Source organism: Podarcis liolepis (assembly GCF_965112155.1).
Source record: "Podarcis liolepis genome assembly, chromosome: 13".
Lineage (NCBI taxonomy): Eukaryota > Metazoa > Chordata > Lepidosauria > Squamata > Lacertidae > Podarcis > Podarcis liolepis.
In genome coordinates, this window is record NC_139573.1 from 56,521,660 (window position 1) to 56,539,573 (window position 17,914).

General features: G+C 42.5%; 1 protein-coding gene across 9 annotated transcripts in view; it reads right to left on the minus strand.

Moving 5' to 3' along the window:
• The window catches only part of IKZF1 (IKAROS family zinc finger 1), a 79,485-nt gene that overhangs the window by 17,001 nt on the left and 44,570 nt on the right, over positions 1 to 17,914 (minus strand). For 5 of the 9 annotated variants that reach the window (XM_083473241.1, XM_083473240.1, XM_083473244.1 and 2 more), the window contains exon 4: positions 9,335 to 9,589. The exons of the other annotated variants lie outside the window; for them this stretch is intronic. In XM_083473241.1, coding sequence (XP_083329367.1) covers positions 9,335 to 9,589 — 255 coding nt within the window. The remainder of the gene's footprint in view (positions 1 to 9,334; positions 9,590 to 17,914) is intronic. 9 annotated transcript variants of the gene reach the window in all.

Below are 17,914 nucleotides of genomic sequence, written 5' to 3' on the forward strand. Positions count from 1 at the left end.
AATTAGCCAACTAAAGTTTTAATTAATTTTAACACTAGTTACATTTACAACACTTGTTTCTTTATTTCAGGAATTTAAAAACCACACTACACTCAGACAGCACCTAAGCAGTGTACAGAAATAGAATGTAAAACACAATACATATCATAAAACAGCATTAAAACGGAAACTAGCAATAAAACAGACTAATTTTGGAATAGTTTGGGGAATAGTTTTTAACAAACATCTAAAACATAATGAGGTTTGACACCAGCTTCGTCTCTAAGAATTCCAGAGACCTGGTACCACAACACTCAAAGCATGTGCTGGAGTCCCCAGCATGGTTTTGCGACAGGGTCATGTGACACCATCAAGTTCTCCATCTACAGATCTAAGTTGACAGGGTGGGTGTCATAGGAGAGAGAGCTTCTCAGACAAGCTGGTAGACAGCCATATAGAACTTTATACACCAGAAGTAAAACCTTGAATTGGTAGCCAGTGCAATGCATTCAACATAAATGTCATGTGTGTGTGTGTTTGTGTGTGTGTACACACACACACACACACACACACACACACACACACACACAAATATATATGTGTAAATATATGTTGCTCCAGAGAGCAACTGTGCAGCAGATTTTTACACTAACTGTAGCTTCCGGAACAATACAAAGGCAGCCCCATATAAAACACATTACAGTAATCAAGCCTTGATGTTGGCAATGTGAGGACGGCTGTTGTCAAGCTATCCCTGCCCAGGAATGGTGGGAGCTAGCAAAGCTGGTAAAAGGCACTCACAGACGTGGAATAGGACAACATGAGGTCCAGGAGTACCCTCATGCTACACAGCTGCTCTTGCAGAGGGAGGGCATCCCCATCCAGAACAGACAACTGGTTCATTTCCTGGCCCCTGGGACCACTCAGCCACAAGGATTCCATCTGGCTGGGATTCCGTTTCCGTTTATTGCCTCTCACCCATCCCAAGCCTTGGACAGCAGCACAAACACCTCCAAAACAGCCACCCACACCCCAGTGGCAGACTCCCACAGTCAGAGAGAACACCCACCCATCACATAACCTCCCACCTAGGTTGTTCGCCCCTAACTTAAGCTCTCACCAGAGAATAGGTTGGAGGTTGCACAACCCCTCCCTGCAGAACTCCTCCCTCTCAGCAAGGAGTGCCCATCCATCACATGCCACCAAAACAAACAGAAAGGTAGTGGCACCCTCATCCCCATTGCAACCCCAAAGGAGCAACCCTGAAGGAGTGGCCTGTTATACTGTTACAGTGTTTACTGAATATTCTGCAGTTTCCACAGGTGTGTCTGTCTCCCTCAGGATTCTGCCAGGACTCAGTGATGAAAAAGCTGCAGAGCTGCCATTGAAAGGGGAGCAGGTGGACTGAATACTCTCACGCTCCCTATAGCCACAGGTAAGTGTCTTCACTTAATAGGGAGGAAAGTCCATTGAATTCAATGGAGCCTCATTCTGAGTAGACATTATAGAGCTGTACAGTATGCAATTAAATGATACATGAAAAGGACCCAGGTACCTGAAAGGCCTGTACAGTGGTACCTCGAGTTAAGTACTTAATTCGTTCCAGAGGTTCGTACTTAACCTGAAACAGTTCTTAACCTGAAGCACCACTTTAGCTAATGGGGCCTCCCGCTGCTGCCGCACTGCTGGAGCACGATTTCTGTTCTCATCCTGAAGCAAAGTTCTTAACCCGAAGTACTATTTCTGGGTTAGTGGAGTCTGTAACCTGAAGCATATGTAACCCGAGGTACCACTGTGTGGTGTAATGGTTGAAGTGTTGGACTAGGACCAGAGAGACCAGGGTTCAAAACCCCAAACAGCCATGAAGCTCACTGAGGGAGCTGGGAACCGATCTCGCAGGATTGTTGTGAGGATAAAATGGGGAGGTGGAAAATACCACCTGGAGCTCCTTGAAGGGAATTTGAAGTAGAAGTGCAATAAGTAAAATTCTGTGCAGCGAATTTTTCTCTTTAGGGAGGAAAAGTCAAGAGATGGGCAGTGAAGTGCCTCAGAAATGTGCATTGCAGAGGGTTGGACTAGATGATCCTAAGGGTCCCCCCCAACTCGAAAAATCCACAGGCTCTATGACTCTAAGAAGCTGAGCGTCAATATTTATGTTCCTAGATGTGGAGAAAGCCTTTGAGCAACCCTTTTTCTTTGAAGGACTAGAAACATTCAAATTTGGAAGCAAACTAGAGCAAAGTTGTGGGATACTTATATGCAGAGCATTAGCCTCCCTAAATACCTTTTAGCCTAAATTTATGACTTTGACGCTGCTGTAATAATATGTACACAAAGATCTGTTTCATCACAATTACTTCCGGTCATATTTTGAACTTCCAGTGGATAGTCATCACTTTTGACTAGAAATATTTAGTTTCATTAATACTTCAGGAAAACCTGTATACCAAAAGTGAATTGCTTTGGAAAAGATGCATGTGTCAGGCTAAATTGTATAAAATATTGCAAATCTTTATTATAAAGAACAATTTTAAAACTATATTCTAAATTGGGAAAAAGATAGAGTGTCATTGATAACATTTGCCATGAGAACATAGCTAAGATTCTGGTACTAACCTTTAATTAGGTGCTTAAATTTGGGAGACTTGTTTTACCGTAATGTCCAGTTACATTACTCCTGAACATTTTCATAAGTTATATAGTGCATTAGATAGCAAGTATTGGAAATGTCAGATTAATGTTGAAGCTGTTTTGATATGCAGAGAACATGCAAATTTGCTATGTTATACTAGGGGTATAAATAAAAATTTATTATTATTATTATCATTATTAGAAACTGATAGGAGATGTAATATGAATTATCAATCTGATAAAATTAGAATTGGACTACCTGCTGTTCATGTTAGCTTATACAAAAAAATTATCAATGTGTCATTGCGAAATGATCTCGTATATTATCAGAGCTGCAAAATGATGCGATACAAAATTCTGTAATAATAGTAATTATTGTTGCTGTTGTACCCCGCCCATATGACTGGCACCTATTCCTACCATATTAGAATGGGAAGCTAAATAATTTTTTTAGCTGCTCTTAATATTTGTAAATGTTTTATTCATTCATTTCTTCATTTGTATTGTTGTGCTGCATAACTGTTTGCTGCCCTGGGCTCCTTTGGGTGCAAGGGCTGCATAGAAAATTAATTAAACAATAATGTAAGTAAATCTCATACATATGTTCAAATGGCTAGCTAATTTTATGAGACTAAGGATACGAGGCAGCAGGCTGAGGAGCCTGAGGAAGAAGGGAAGAGGGAGGTTTGCTTACAGTTCTCCCAGCTTCTGCTTCACCGGCAACTGGGCTGAATAGTCACCCCAATTGTGTGCTCCACTCAGGAGCCATTTCAGGATTTTACGGGGAGGAGCAAAATAGAGAGGGGAGCAGAGCTCATAATATTCATATGAAAGTCAAATTGGGCCCACCAGTGGCCAAGATCCACCCTGAGACCTCTGGGTATAGGTCGGGATATTAACAACAACAACAACAATATATTGTAGATTCCCCACCACTGATGGCACTTATTCATATAGTTCCCTAAGCATGAACAAGAATGAAACAATCACAGCATCAGTTTTCAAAGGGAAACACCACGCATTCCGATAGTAGCCTGGTGACCCTATTCAGCATTTCAATAAACAAACATACGTATTATCGTAAAATCTTAATGCAAGGGCAATTTCAAGTACATGCCCTGCAGCTTAGAAATGGTCAGGCCACTATTTGACATGTTAAGTGGTGGGAAGTCATTTACGAAGAGCTTTCGTGGCCATTCAGCTAAGCAGAGCAGGATTCACCGTCAATTGCTTAGAGGTTTTCTTACAAACAAGTGCATTTTGTTAAATAAATATTCAGCACAACCCTGACTGCCCAGTGGCTAGCCTAGAACAGATCTGAGACGACCACTTTAACAAACAATAGGACACCTACAATGTATGGGAACTCTGGTAGAAGACCCTGACGGCATTGTGCTATGGTTTGTATTCTGCGCTACAAATAGCAAAGCAGGGGGAGTGTAAGATCAGTCCACTTACATTTAAGACCTCACTTTTAATGAAAAATATCAGGTACTTATTTTGCATATCTTCACTTGGCAGGTGTGTCTATTACATGTAATTATGCCTTTTAACCAGGGTCACTCATTCATCACATTTGGCACTTGCCATGCAAGAGTTGTATTCATTTATCAAATATTTATTTAAGGGAATCCAATATACAGGATTTACTCAAATTAATGGGTTTTGCAAGCCTCACGTGTTCATCAGGCACATACTACATGTCAATAATAGAGCATCCCTTTTTACTTCTGGTTTTAACAGGGCTGCACAAAAGCTGAGGGAGGAGTTATGTCTGCTTGCTGTTACCTCCCCATTGTCATATTATAATGGTGTAATTGGAGCAATTGCACTAGGGCCCATGTCAGCAACCTGAACATATTCAGTGCTTTCATTCATATATACATATACATATATACATATATATATATATATATATATATGCAGGTTTTGGTGTCCTCGGGTGTCTTCCCGTGTAAAAGTTGGGGTGTCTAGGCGACGTTTCGACGAGGTCTCACTCGTCATCTTCAGGCTGGTGCTTTCGGCTTCTTGTTACTGGAACAGAGCGGGATCTCAGTGTTTGAGTTCCTATAAATACTGTAGAGGGGTGTGGTGTATTGCCTCAAAAGTTCTGGGCAGAGGGGAAGTTCCCAGGCTAGTGTTCTTTTCTTCTTTTGTTCCTTAATTACTTGAGGGATATCTTGAGTGATTTCTTGAGTGATATTCTGAGTACCACTTAGGTGGGTCATTAGGTGTGGATTAGTTGCTAAAGCCTTCGTGTCTTGACCTCTTGAATTTGTGAAGAGTTTTTCTGGGAAGATGGCTGTACTGCACTTAGTTGTGCTTTGGCTTGGCTTCGTGTATAGGGGCGAGCTGTGGTTTTGTGCCCTGTGCCAGCCAGATCTGTGTAGGGATTGCAGGGGGGTGCAGCATCCGGAGTTGCCACTATGGTTTGGTTACTGGATGGTGTCTGTAATTTATCTGTGGAGAGGGTCTGGGTTTGGGTCTGGTGTGGTTGATTGGTGGTGGCGTTCTGTGTGCCTCTGGATCTGGTGTCGGTTTTTGTGGGGAGGGCTAATTTCCAGATGTCTGGCAGGCGGGACGTGTCGTCACGCTTGTTCATGTTGTGAGGGTGTTTCTCTATCTCGATGGCTTCCATGATTATTCTCTTGTGGTGATGTTCCATGTTAAAGAGCAATTTGGAATCTGCAAAATTAATTTCGTGTCCTGTTTCTTTCATGTGTTGGAAAAGATATATATATATATCTGTTTGTTTGTTTGTTTGTCTCCTGTCCTCTATAAATGAATGTTATAAAGCAAAATATGCCAGCAACCTAAACATTTCTGTGAGACGACCCAGCCTGGTTGCTCCCACCATTTAGTGTTTTTAGCCAATGGGTGAAGTCAGAGCTGTGATTCAAAAGTCATGTTTTTTGGACATCAGACTATTAAAATTGTTTATTTCAGAAGGCTCCAAATCAGTTACAAGCAACATGAAGTGAATTGCTGTCATTTGGAAAATGTTAGCTTTTCCTTTCTGCTCTTTCTTCTTCAAATTTTAGAGGCACAGCAACTGTGGGGTATCTTAGCATAATAAACAGAAAACCTTATAAATAGGATAGGACTAGCAATGTCTTTTCTCACACAGAGTTCCAGGTGCAAGAGGAGAAACTGTAGAGATCAGGAAGGTAAGGCATGCCCAGAGCTACAAGAATGCTGGAAGAACCTCCCCCCAGTTTACATTTCTGTTTCTAGAAATAATAAAGCCAAAACAAATCAGATAGATGTGTCCAAGCATTTTTGCCTTTTCACCACTCATTGGTACTAAGTTTTTTGTATGAGCAGCTTGTATGAGAAGTGTCAGTCCACAAATCCTTAATAAATATCATGCATGTCTTCAGATGTTTTCCTTTCCTTAACTTGGAGCCTTGTCCATAGATCTCCACATTTTCCAAATGACATTGAAAGCCACTTGGCTGATGCAGTGGCCTCAAAATTTCAAAGCCCATGAAGAGAGTCCTCTCTACAAGTATTTGCCCTCCCCCAGCTGGGTCCCAGGTCTTGATAGCACCACAACCATCCAAAGCCAGTCTGAGGGCCAATGCCAGACATAGGCACCAACATAGAGGGGCTAGGTTCAGAACAAACAAAGCAGAGGCACAGCAACTATGGGGTCTCTTCTCATGGGGTGGAGGAGGTGGAGCATGGAGCTGACAACCTTTTATCCTCCTGTCGTGTAAGGGAAAGATGGGCAAAGCAGCCCTGGGCTGGTGATGGTGGCAGGAGGAGGAGGAGGCCAAGTGCAAGAGAGGAGGAGCCATTGAACCCGTGCTGCTGCTGTTGCTGCTGCTGCATTTGGCTCCGTCCCTTGGATGCTCCCAACGCCACTTGTGTGTCTTGCCCCCTCCCATCTTTAGCACAACTTGGTGCCTCTGATGCCAGGCAAGCAGAGGATCAAGCATGGGCTCAAGCAAGTGACAAATCATGGGGTGGTCTGATTCCAGGCCAGGCTCAGGAAACAGCGATGGCAGACAGGCCTCCAGCCTAGCACTTGGATTCCCGCTGTGGAATTCAAGCAGGACCCTACTCATGAGAAGACCTTGACTCCTCTTTCCCTGAAGTCTGGCACTTCTCCTTATGGTGTGAGCTTAGGGCTGGTTCCGCCTCAGCTTCTGAGGCTGAATTCTCCTGCTGCACAGACGTCCCTCCAAACAGCCTAGTCCAAGAGCGCAAACTCATCCTCATCCCCATATCTTGGACTTTGCGAATTCTGAGGATGAGCCACTAACTGTGCATTGAAATTACTTCAGTTGCTATCGGTGAGGTGGCTTATTAGGGAACGGCATGGAACAACTTGCCATGTGGGGCAGGGAGGTTTGTGAGGGGGAAATACACTGTTATGTTGCTTCCTGCTCTTTGGCTACTAGTGGTAGAGATGCTTTAGCTGAGATTCCTGCCTTGCAGGGGGTTGACCTAGATGACCATTGGGTCCCTTCCACCTCTATGATTCTATGACTGTTTATTGGAAACCTGTCCTCCTGTTCTTTTTTGCTCTACAAAGTCACACATTTGGCCAGCAATCCACTTTAGCTAAAAAGGAGCAAAGGAAAGGTGGATTTGCTGCCTTGAGTCCTGCAGAGAGAAAAATGCTTTCACTCCATGAGGATGAAAGAAAAGGGTAAAGGATTGTATCGTATTGAGGAAACATTGGCTATTCCTGTGAAGGGGGAAGAGAATTGTGCACAGTTATTGCCAAATGTGGCTGAAAACCTCCAAGGAGATCTCCCTGCCCTGTTTGTGCAGCTGGCCAATGGAAAGAGAGCACTAGCACACCATGAAGGTGGTCAAGATAAACCAGTGGGCAGAGAAGACGGGGGGCGGGGGGGCAAGGCATGCTTGGGGAAAACAAAGTGCAGTTTGTTTGGCATCTGTGGGTCTCCTCATGGTTTGTTCAACAAACCATGGTTAAAACAAACCATAGTTTAACACTACATGTGAACAAGGTCAATAGTACATTTCTGTCTCTTCAGGATTTATTCTCCAGTTCTTCAACTTACAGTTAATTTGTTTAATAATTGATTCTTATGTTCTTATGCTTAGCTATTTTATCACTCAGTTGCTTTAGCTGTTCTGCTAGTTCCTTCTGCATTTTGTCAAAAGTAATATTTATTTCCAAAGCATCCTATTGTTTTTGATATTTCACATTCTGTCGTGAGTTTGCTTTCTGATATAAGTATTTTTATGATGGAAAACCTGCCAATTTTAGATAAAAAATTATCTTGATGCTCGATCTACAAAATCTTCTCTATATTCCTTTTTATATATATTTATTTTGAAAAGTTATCTCCTTCATTATCTGCTTAATTATGAAAAGCAAGCCCCTTCCACATATTAACACAAATTATTTCTTAAGAACAAGGAGTGCAATCCAAGCAAATTCAAAATCCATAGTATTTTAGACTGTGCCTCAGGAACGATTCTTCTCTTCTTTTTTACTGTTTTTCGAATTACGCCATGAAGCTCTTGTAAAAACCAGTAAGAATTTTTACAACCCATAACAGAACACTATGAACTCGCCTGCATAAAAAGAGAATCAATTCTCTTTTTACCAAATGGCAACAAATTAATCTGGACATGATCCATGCACAGTGCAGGCCCAGTGCCCGTGGTGTAACTGGATCATGACCTAATTGTTCAGAACATCACTTTACACAATATGCCTAAATTGAGATACTTACATAGATTATTTAGGACAATACAATTAACAGTAAAACCTTTTAATAAAGTCAGCCCTTTATAAAAATCAGGAGGGAACTCAAGTCTATTGTAAACTGTATCATACACTGATCATGTTACAGGGCTCACAAAAATAATAAAAATTGATAATCACTTTTTTTCTAAAGGAAGATATGAAAATACCAATAGCAAATTTGGTGCCCTGTCCTACACCACTGAGGTCATTGATCCATTTATTAGGTGTCCATGTATGAAAATTTTGTCCAAAACAATGTATTTTGTTTCAGTTAATTTTAGGGTGATTTTGGAACTGATATCCCTGAAAAGTGTGATGGAAACAGAACATATAAAACAGACATTTTTATAAACATCATTAGGATCACTTTCAATAATTGTTAGCAGAATAACTATATTTGTCACCCCACATATAAAAGTTAGGACTTTAAATGTCAATTTCAAGCTCCTTTAAACTTTTAGATACAGGTGTGTGCATTATTGCACACAAAGCCTGATTATGTTTAAGGTGGCCTGTTTCATCCAGAGAGCAATAGAAAGGCACACCTCCATCCATGTAGTGTGAATGAAGACCACAACAAATGTTTGTTGTTGTTGAAATCCACATTGTGATACAGATGAGCATCCTAGTGTGTGTGTGGTGTGTGTGTGTGTGTGTGTGTGTGTGTGTGAGAGAGAGAGAGAGAGAGAGAGAGAGAGAGAGAGAGAGAATGCGTACATGCACAGTTCCCAATACATCAAGGAAATTTATGTGTAGAAACTGTCTCTTTTATCTCTCTCTCTATTACTGGAAGAGAACATTTGTGACTTATGATTTGATGACTTCAAATTGATTAGAATTTGAGGGATCCCTCATTTATGTTTGATGAAACCATAAATACTCAAGAGGTTCTATGTAGCATGCAATAAAGAATATGTTCTCCAGACTCACATAAATAAATCTCTTCCTACTGGTGTGGCTAAATGGGGGGAAAAGAACTGTTCTAGGCCTTACCAGTGTGGCTCCTCTTGTGAACCATAAGAACATTGGGACCGATGCAAATTATCCCACAGACATCACACTTTAGCTTTCCGTTAGGGAGTCGAATGCCTCCAACTCCTGACATGGCTTTGCTGCCATTGTGTGAGCCATTCATTTTCTCTCCAGAGGCATCAAGCATTCGTAAATCCTCCGCACATTCTTCCCCATTCATTTCACAGGCACGCCCATTCTCTTCATCACTCTGTGCCTCTATTTTAATATTACTGGCTGAAAGAAATAATAGAGGGATGCCACTCAGTGCTTTTAAAAATAAATAAATTTAAGGAATAAAAAACATTGTGGCAAAAAACAGTAAACACACAAAGGAAAGCATTTCTCAGCAGGATTCATGAAACACTTCTATGGCACTTACATTTCTATGTGTGCAAATAATTATTTCAAGCGCATGTGAAGTATTAGACAATTACGATTACATGGATACCTTAAAGTTTCATATCATTATGCCTTAAGTCCCAATATTAGCACTAGCAGGGCCACAGGGACCCCTTAAGGAATAGCCAGTATTGCTTCTCTAGAAAGGTGTGTGGACATCAGGACCAGTTGCCAGGTGGGCAGCAAAGTGCCCCTCAGAGACCAGCACACATGACTGATGAGCTAAATCCAACTTGATGGGCCACAAACTGTACAGCCCTGGCTTAGGGGAACGGATTTGTACTTTGAAGAAAGAACGAAACCATATACATGGTTCAGCTCATGCTAGGGATGCTGGAATAATCTGTTGAAAGTGGATTTCATTCCCTCTATCCTCTAGCCCCATCATGACACGGACTCAACTTACAATTTTAAAAAACAAACAAACACACACACATTATATGTAAATAGACATGTAAAATGCAAAGCAATCGTTTACATATTCATCAGTGCATAATTGCTGCTGTTCTCCCAGGGGCTTCATTGGTTTTCTTTTTCCTGAAGTACTTTGCTGATTCAGTGCGCATCTAAGTTGTTGTCTGCAGTCCTAGCCAAGCCTATGTGGAAGTGGATCCCACTACAAGGTTAGCGGGATTATTATGGCTGTAGCCTTCCTAATCACTTCCTAATGCGAATTTAAAAAACACCCAATGCTTTTATTATTATTATTTTGTTCCATTGTTGTTCTTTTTGTATGAAAAGAAGTGGTCTCTTTTGTTACCTGTTGACTTTATCTGTGCATCTCAGTTAAAATCTGTAGATTTCAAGCTGCCAAACACTAAACCTTCTATACTATGGACATGTTTTAAAACATATAATAGCTTCAGCATTATGCTTCAACAGATTCACACACACAACCATTTTCTGAATTAAATTTGCTCTGGTCAAATAAAATGATGCACAACAAAAAGGACTTAGGTAAGTGGTATCGTGTGACTACAAAATGTGTGACTACAAATTGAGACAATCCGGGACAGGAAGAACAGAATATCAGCAGGGCCCTGAACTGCCCTTCCCAAGGCCTGAGTGAGGGAAACATGACAGGATGAAGCTTATGCTGAACTGCAAAATCAAGACAGTGAGGCTGCAATCCTAGCTTCACTTACCTAGGGGTAAGCCCAACTAAATTTAGAAGTTAGTACTCAGGGACTTACTTCTGAGTAGACACGGTTAGAATTGCAGCCATAGATGGCTTTGGGATGGGTCATTAGCCAATTCATTAATTTTGCCTTTAAGGTGCCACAAGATGCTTTGTTGTTTGGCTGCAAAGGACTATCAGGGACTCCCCTGGAAACTGAGTAACTTTGAAAGGGAATACACAAGGAAGCAGCAGTGCCAGCGGGGGGCGGGGCGGCAGGGGGCCTTGGGCCCTCCAATTTTCAAGGAGGGCCCCGGGTCCCTCAATATCCCATGGCGACATGTGCATGCCACGCCACATATTCATGTCATGCGTGCAAGCTGCAATGCATACACATGACACGCCAGCATGTTGCGACATGTGGTGTGAGCCCTCAATCGTGGGGGCAAGCCAGCGCACCTACCAGGAAGGTGACCAATTTGTAAATATCTGTTTATCTGTTGTTGATGACGGAGATGTGCCTGTCTATCACTGTACAATATATGTTTCTACATAAGCAGGTGACAAAATGGAAGAAATATTTGTACAAAATACTGTAAACCAGTTGCAGCAGAATGGAAAACACCAGATGAAAGTGCATATGAATGTTGAAGTGGACTGAGGCATGCTTATGAATGGTGTCCCCACCGCCAACCTATTCCACGTACCGAAGCCAACAAGGCCAGCAGTTTACCTTTACTGGTCCCATGCCACAAGCAGCTCTGTGCACTCGGCACCTCTCAACTTTTGATGACCAAGGCAGCTTCCTCACTATTCTTCCTGACATGCTCGTTTTCCATGTACTGGGTGTACTGGAGGTGTTGCTGCTTTGTACAGTGATACCTTGGTTTACAACCATAATCCGTTCCGGAGGTCCGGTTGTAAACCGAAACAGGTTGTAACCCAAGGTGCACTTTCGCCAATGAGGCCTCCAACAAACAAATTGGTTGTAATCCAAAAAAGGGATACACACTTCGGAGCTTGACGTGGTTGTAATCCAAAACGGTTGCAAACCAAGGTACCACTGTACATCCAAGAGGACATCAAGCTAGAAATTTGTAACAGGGCAGACCCTTTCAACGCTAGAAGGCCCCAAGAGCCTGGTCAAAATGTTTAGGGTGACCTTGAGATGCAGCATGAAATCAAGGAGGCACCCAAAAGAAGACATTCTGCCGTGACAGGAGACTTCAATTACCTTCAAAGAGACTGTTCTGGTCAAAGCAAAGGAGTGAAATTTCTAGGTACCCTAAATGTGCCCTAGAACAGTTCATGGAACCAACCAGAAAAGGCAGCAACCCTGGTCTGAATCTTAAATGGTTCCCACTTGCGAACACGAACCATAGTGCTATCAAATCCGATATATATGTAAATATACATTTGGCAAAAAAACAACAACCCCAAAACCAATATGGTCACATTTTACTTCAAAATAGGAAACTGCCCAAAAATGATGGGATTGGGGAAAAGGAAGCTGGAAGGAAAAGTCAAGAAAGTCTCCCAAATGCTTGGGGGTTGTTTAAAACCACAAAATCAACCGGCATGTTACCGCAGATCAAGAAAGGTAACACCAGAGTCAAGAGGATTCCTGCATGTTTAGCAGGGATGTAACACCTTGTCCATTTCCGTCCAAAGTGTATTCATTAAATAAAAGGCTTTCAACCAGTATGTTGCTCTTTGCATTTTGCATAATCAACTACAGTTCGGTTTCTGGGTTTTTCAGTGGCAGGTCTTTACATAAATAATTCTGTCATATTTTCCTTCCACATTGGCTCTAGAGGCAGGTTTGGCTCACCCCCCAGGGGCTCTATGGGGTGGGGGAAGCCTCAATCTGCCTGAATCCTAACCTTATCTACAGAAAGGTAAATCCTATTATTCGCAGGTGCGTGGGTATAGCATTGCAGCCTTAGTCTCAAAAGCAAGCCTGGGACAGAGGCTGGGATCCTACACAGAACTACTACTCAGAGGTAACTTCCATTGAATTCAGTGGGGCTTACTCCCATGTAAGGGGGATTAGGACTGCAGCCTCAAGCGTCTGCAAATATAGTCCCACTATTCAGCACAGTGAATAACTCCTGTCTAGTTAATGTATGTGGCAGGTAGAGAGTTACAGCACAATCCTAACCACGTCTACTCAGCAGTAAGTCCTCCTGAAGAACCAGCACTGTCCTGCCCAATCTGAAAACATTTGCAAGAACTATCAGGATTCTTCCAGTGTTATCTAATATTTTTTATTTCATTAATAGTGTATTGTTGTTGATATTATTATTATTATTATTATTATTATTATTATTATTATTATTATTTGCCTTTAGCACCCTCAGGTTGAAATGAATGCTAATGTACTTCTCTGCCTGTATTCAATTAGAGAACCATTCATCTCTTTACTCATAAGGAAGAGCAGGCTAGAATTTTGCACCTCTTCCACTGGAGTATGTATGTACACATACAGAGACCTGAGTAGGCGGTGGTCTTAAAATTAACTACAATTGGCTCACAACTAGAGTGGGGGTTATGTTCCGGGGGATTGCATGTAAAGACAAAATTGTGTCTAGTCAGAACAACCTTGCCGCATGACCACTCTCACCTTTCTAAACCCAGCACGCCAAGCAGGCCTTGCCCCCCCCCCAAGAGGCGCCCACAAGGTCTCTAGGGAACCTCCCAGAGTTCCAAAAAGAGCTTCCCAGAGCCCATTAAGGAAGTTGGAGGGCTTAAAAGCTCTTTATGTGCCCTCGGCCTTCCACGTGTGATTTCAGCTGGCCAGCTGCCAAGCGTGTAAAGCTGCAATCACACTAGTTAACTGTGCGCAAGTTGCCAGTCGGCTGCATACAATTATTTCTTCTGCCCAAGAAGAGCTTGGTGATGGAATTTTTGGTTCAACATCTATTCCAAGGGAAATCATGGAAAGCATTGTTAAAAACAGAGGATGGTATTCAGCTGAGTTTTCAATAGGTCTATTCCGAGGAAAACTCAACTGAATGCCAACCAGGTCATGCTAAATCATGGCTTCTGTAAGGGTTTTTGAATTCTTCGAGAGTGTCAATAAGCAAACAGAGGTGACTGGTTGATAGTTAAATAATTTATTATAAAATCCAAATCAGTGTTGACAATTATGACAACAGCAGAAATCTGTCAGCAAAATAAAAAGCAAGGGATTAACCTATGAAATTGTTTGTTTGGATAATTAGGGCCCAATCCAATCACAGTTAAGCCGCAGAATTAAGCACTCAATTCTCAGAATCATTTCAGAGGGGGGGGGGGGAGTGTTGGACTTTAGCCACCTTGTGAACATGATTCCAAGAGTTTATACCAGTAAGGATATAACACTTTCTAGCCAGTCATCGCGTAAGTGCCCTCTCTAAACAGATGATTCTATCTGTAGCACTAAAAAAGATTTGCAAGCTGCAGAAAGAAAAATAGGAAGTGAAATAAATGCAAGGCTGTTCAAGTACAGCAAAACACAGACAAATGGAGACACAGGGGTGACAGAAATAACGTGCAAGATGGAGAAACTTGGTAATACACTGAGAACACATGCACAGCAGTATACTTACGGGAAAAGGATTTGGGGATGATGCTGTGAAAATCCCTAAAGACTTCAGCCCTATATGCAGCTGCAATAAAGAAGGCAAAGAGGATGCGAGGTTGTAAGGCGGTCAGCAACATGTCAAAGAACCATAAAGGACATTGCTTCCAAGAAAAAGACAAGCACCACGACCACAGAGATAAAATACAGAAAGGAATTACAGCACAGAAGTAAGCCCTTGGAATCTAAGAAACCCCTGGCATCTAATATACAGTTGCACCAGGAACACCATTTCAGATTTCAGGGTGGGAGACAGTCTAGACACAGACCAAGACGTGCACTTGGAAATGATCAGTTGTAGATCTGTTTTTGAAGCAAAGGGATTTGTGCCTTCAGCATGCATATGCAGTACACAAGCCCATTTAATAACCATCACTCAATAGGTAGAACCAGCAAGTTGGATGGAGGTATAAGCTGGAAACACTAGAGAAGGGGTGGCCAATGTGGTGTTCTTCATATGTCCGTTGAATTCCAGCTTCCTCAGCCCAGGCAGGATGGCCAATCCTCAGGGATACTTGGAACCGTAGTCCAAAAGATCAAAAGGGCACTACATTGGCTACAACTGCCCTTAGGCCAATGCCTGGGAGTGTATCTACATTGTGAACTTACATCAATTGTATGCTAGTTTAACTGTCACACACACCCAAATTGTGGGAGCTGCAGTTTGGCATGAGTGCTGAAAATGGTCTGCTAGAGCCCTAGCTCAGCCCATCCTCGCCTCTGCTCCCTGAAAAGAACTGCAGTACACTTCCCAGAAAAACATGGGGGATTAAAGACTATCAGCAGAAGTGTAAAACTACACACGTATATTCAGAAGAAAGTCACATTGAGTTAAATGGTGTTTGTTCCCAGGTAAGTGCATACAGGACTGTAGCTTAAGTCAGTTTAAGTCTGTGAAGCAGAAATGCCACAAGATTCCTAGTGCATAGGCAAGGAGTTTGTTATGAGGGATAACAGCAAATTCTGCTTAATCTTTCCAGAAAATACTGAATTTTTCTCACCGATTAAAGATCTAGACAACCGGTTTGGTACATTAATTCCTTCCCTGACTCTGGAGTGTTTCCTCCAAGTAGATATTAATGATTTCTGCAAAGACGCCTACCACAGATACGTTATCTTCTGCTGAACAACCAGGGAAATGACAGCTCCACCCAAGCCAGAGGCTGGTGTTTCCTTTCTCCATATATACTCAGAATTAGAATGGCAAACATGTGGCAAACAGGCCTTTTATTTATTTGGCTGTATTTAACTATTTTGAACAGATCTATAGCTACAATTTCAATCCTGCAGCAGCTTAACTCTCTGAAGTAAGTTAGTGATAACTTCAGAGGAAGCATTTTGAATTCCTCTGGGAAAAAATGCAGGCAAGCAAACATAGTCACAACTCATCAGGAAGTTTTCAGTGAAGAGCCTCGCTGAAATGAGCAGGAGTTAGGCAAGAGCAGTGTCAGGGTCCTGTGTAGCTCCCATTCAATTCAATGGAAGTTGAACCAGTTTAACTGCCACACCATCTACCAAAGGCTCTAGAGAATTGCCCTTTGGCAAGGGCGCTAAGAATTCTCTTAGAGGCCCCTCACCCCGATACTGTATACCCAGAGTTCTCTTGGGAACTCGTTAAAGTCTGTAGAGTTGATAAACTCTCATCATTGGTACAGTTTCATTAGATGAAACACACAAAACAAATGGATATAACATTTGCACAAATGAAAAAAAGTGAAGTGCATTAAAACAACAACAACCCACAATTCTGGCAAGAAGCTTAAACAATTGCTAAGGCTTATATTCATGAAAATGACCATGTGCCATGGATGCTTTAGTTCTGACACTTACATTCCACAGAACAAGGTTGGGATGGCTACAGTCATTGCAGTGCAGAATCATAGAATTGTAGAGTTGGAAGGGACCCCAAGAGTTGGAAGGGACCCCAAGAGATGACTCTTGGGGTCCCTTCCAACTCTACAATTCTATGATTCTGCACTGCAATGACTGTAGCCATCCCAACCTTGTTCTGTCAGTAGGCTTGCATCTGGTAGCTTAGATGTGACTGAGATTTATCAGTAGATTTCTAGGTGATATGCAGTAGAGCAACAAGGATTTCTGACACTGTGTTCTTTAACAGTAACAACAAAAATACATCTTCCCCCCCCAAAAAAATTATGGGGGGAAATGAGTTGATTTCTGCATAAAAGGACAAAAAAAATCTGTTTTCAGTACTGAAAACAAATCTCCAGGCCAAGTATATACCCAAAGACCTTGTCATTCCTTGATTCTACATCAGTTCTCCTGAGCCACAGTTTTTCACAAGGTTCCAATTGATGGGGAACTCGTGGCTCACCAAATATTGTTGGAATCAGATTCCTATTAGCTCCTGTGAGCTTATCAGTGATCAGGGGTGATACGAACTGTAGCTGACCAACTTCAGGTGGGCCACATATTTCCTGTCCCTGATCTAAGGGTTCTCATGATAAATGCACTAGAAACCACAAGTAAGCCCAGTTAGGTCTGCACATCCTTATCTGCAGGAATAGATGGATCCATCAAATGTAATGGCGCTGGCTGACCAAACTGTGGCGCCTCCCACAATGCTCCTCCTTTGGTTTTATCACCCGGTCTCAGCTTGGGGAAGGAAGGCTGTGGTTGAACCAGTGACTCCTCTGGATTGAAGCATTGCGGGAATTCAAGAAGAATGCTGAGGGCAGAGGAAACCCATCTTTGCAATGATGTCAGAAAGATTCAGCACTTGGGCTTTCCCATGGATAGTTAACGTCTGACCATTTGGTTGAGCTGATTTATCTCCAATGTAAATTAGTGCTGCAAATCTGCATATTTCCAGAAGGCCGCAGACTGCAGAGTGAAACAGCCAGAAAAGCTGCTCTGAGGTGAAAGGTGAAGAACTCTGAGTTCCCTAGGGAACTGGGGCAGTTCAGCTGAAACAGCACATCGCAGCTTCCCCCTGTCTGGCTTCACAGGAAACCTCCAGCTCCTGTTCCTCTCTAGCTTAATCCACAAATGCATCAGTTCTGGGCATTTGCTTTCTTTCCTCATCCCCGCCATGCTAACCCCCACAGAGCTCAGGCTGGGTGGCTTCCACTAAGGAGTTGTGGGCTGGGAGGAAGGCTGATCCACAGCTCTCCACTTCCCAGAACTTTCTTCTGCTGTTTTCTGCAGGTGTCCACTTTGCATCCACAATGGCTAGCAAAATTATGATGCACCCTAAGCTCACCACAAGGAGTGACAGAGCTTCCTTGCGAGCCTGCTGGCTCAGAGAGCCTTAGCTCTTTGAAATACTGCACTTTTAGAAAGGGTTGCGGGGGGGGGGGGAATCCCCTCTGGAAACCCCTCTGATTTAAGCAGCAGGCTAGAATCCCTTAAGCTAGTGGATCTGCTCATGACCAAGCACATCAGGCACCAACATGTTTTC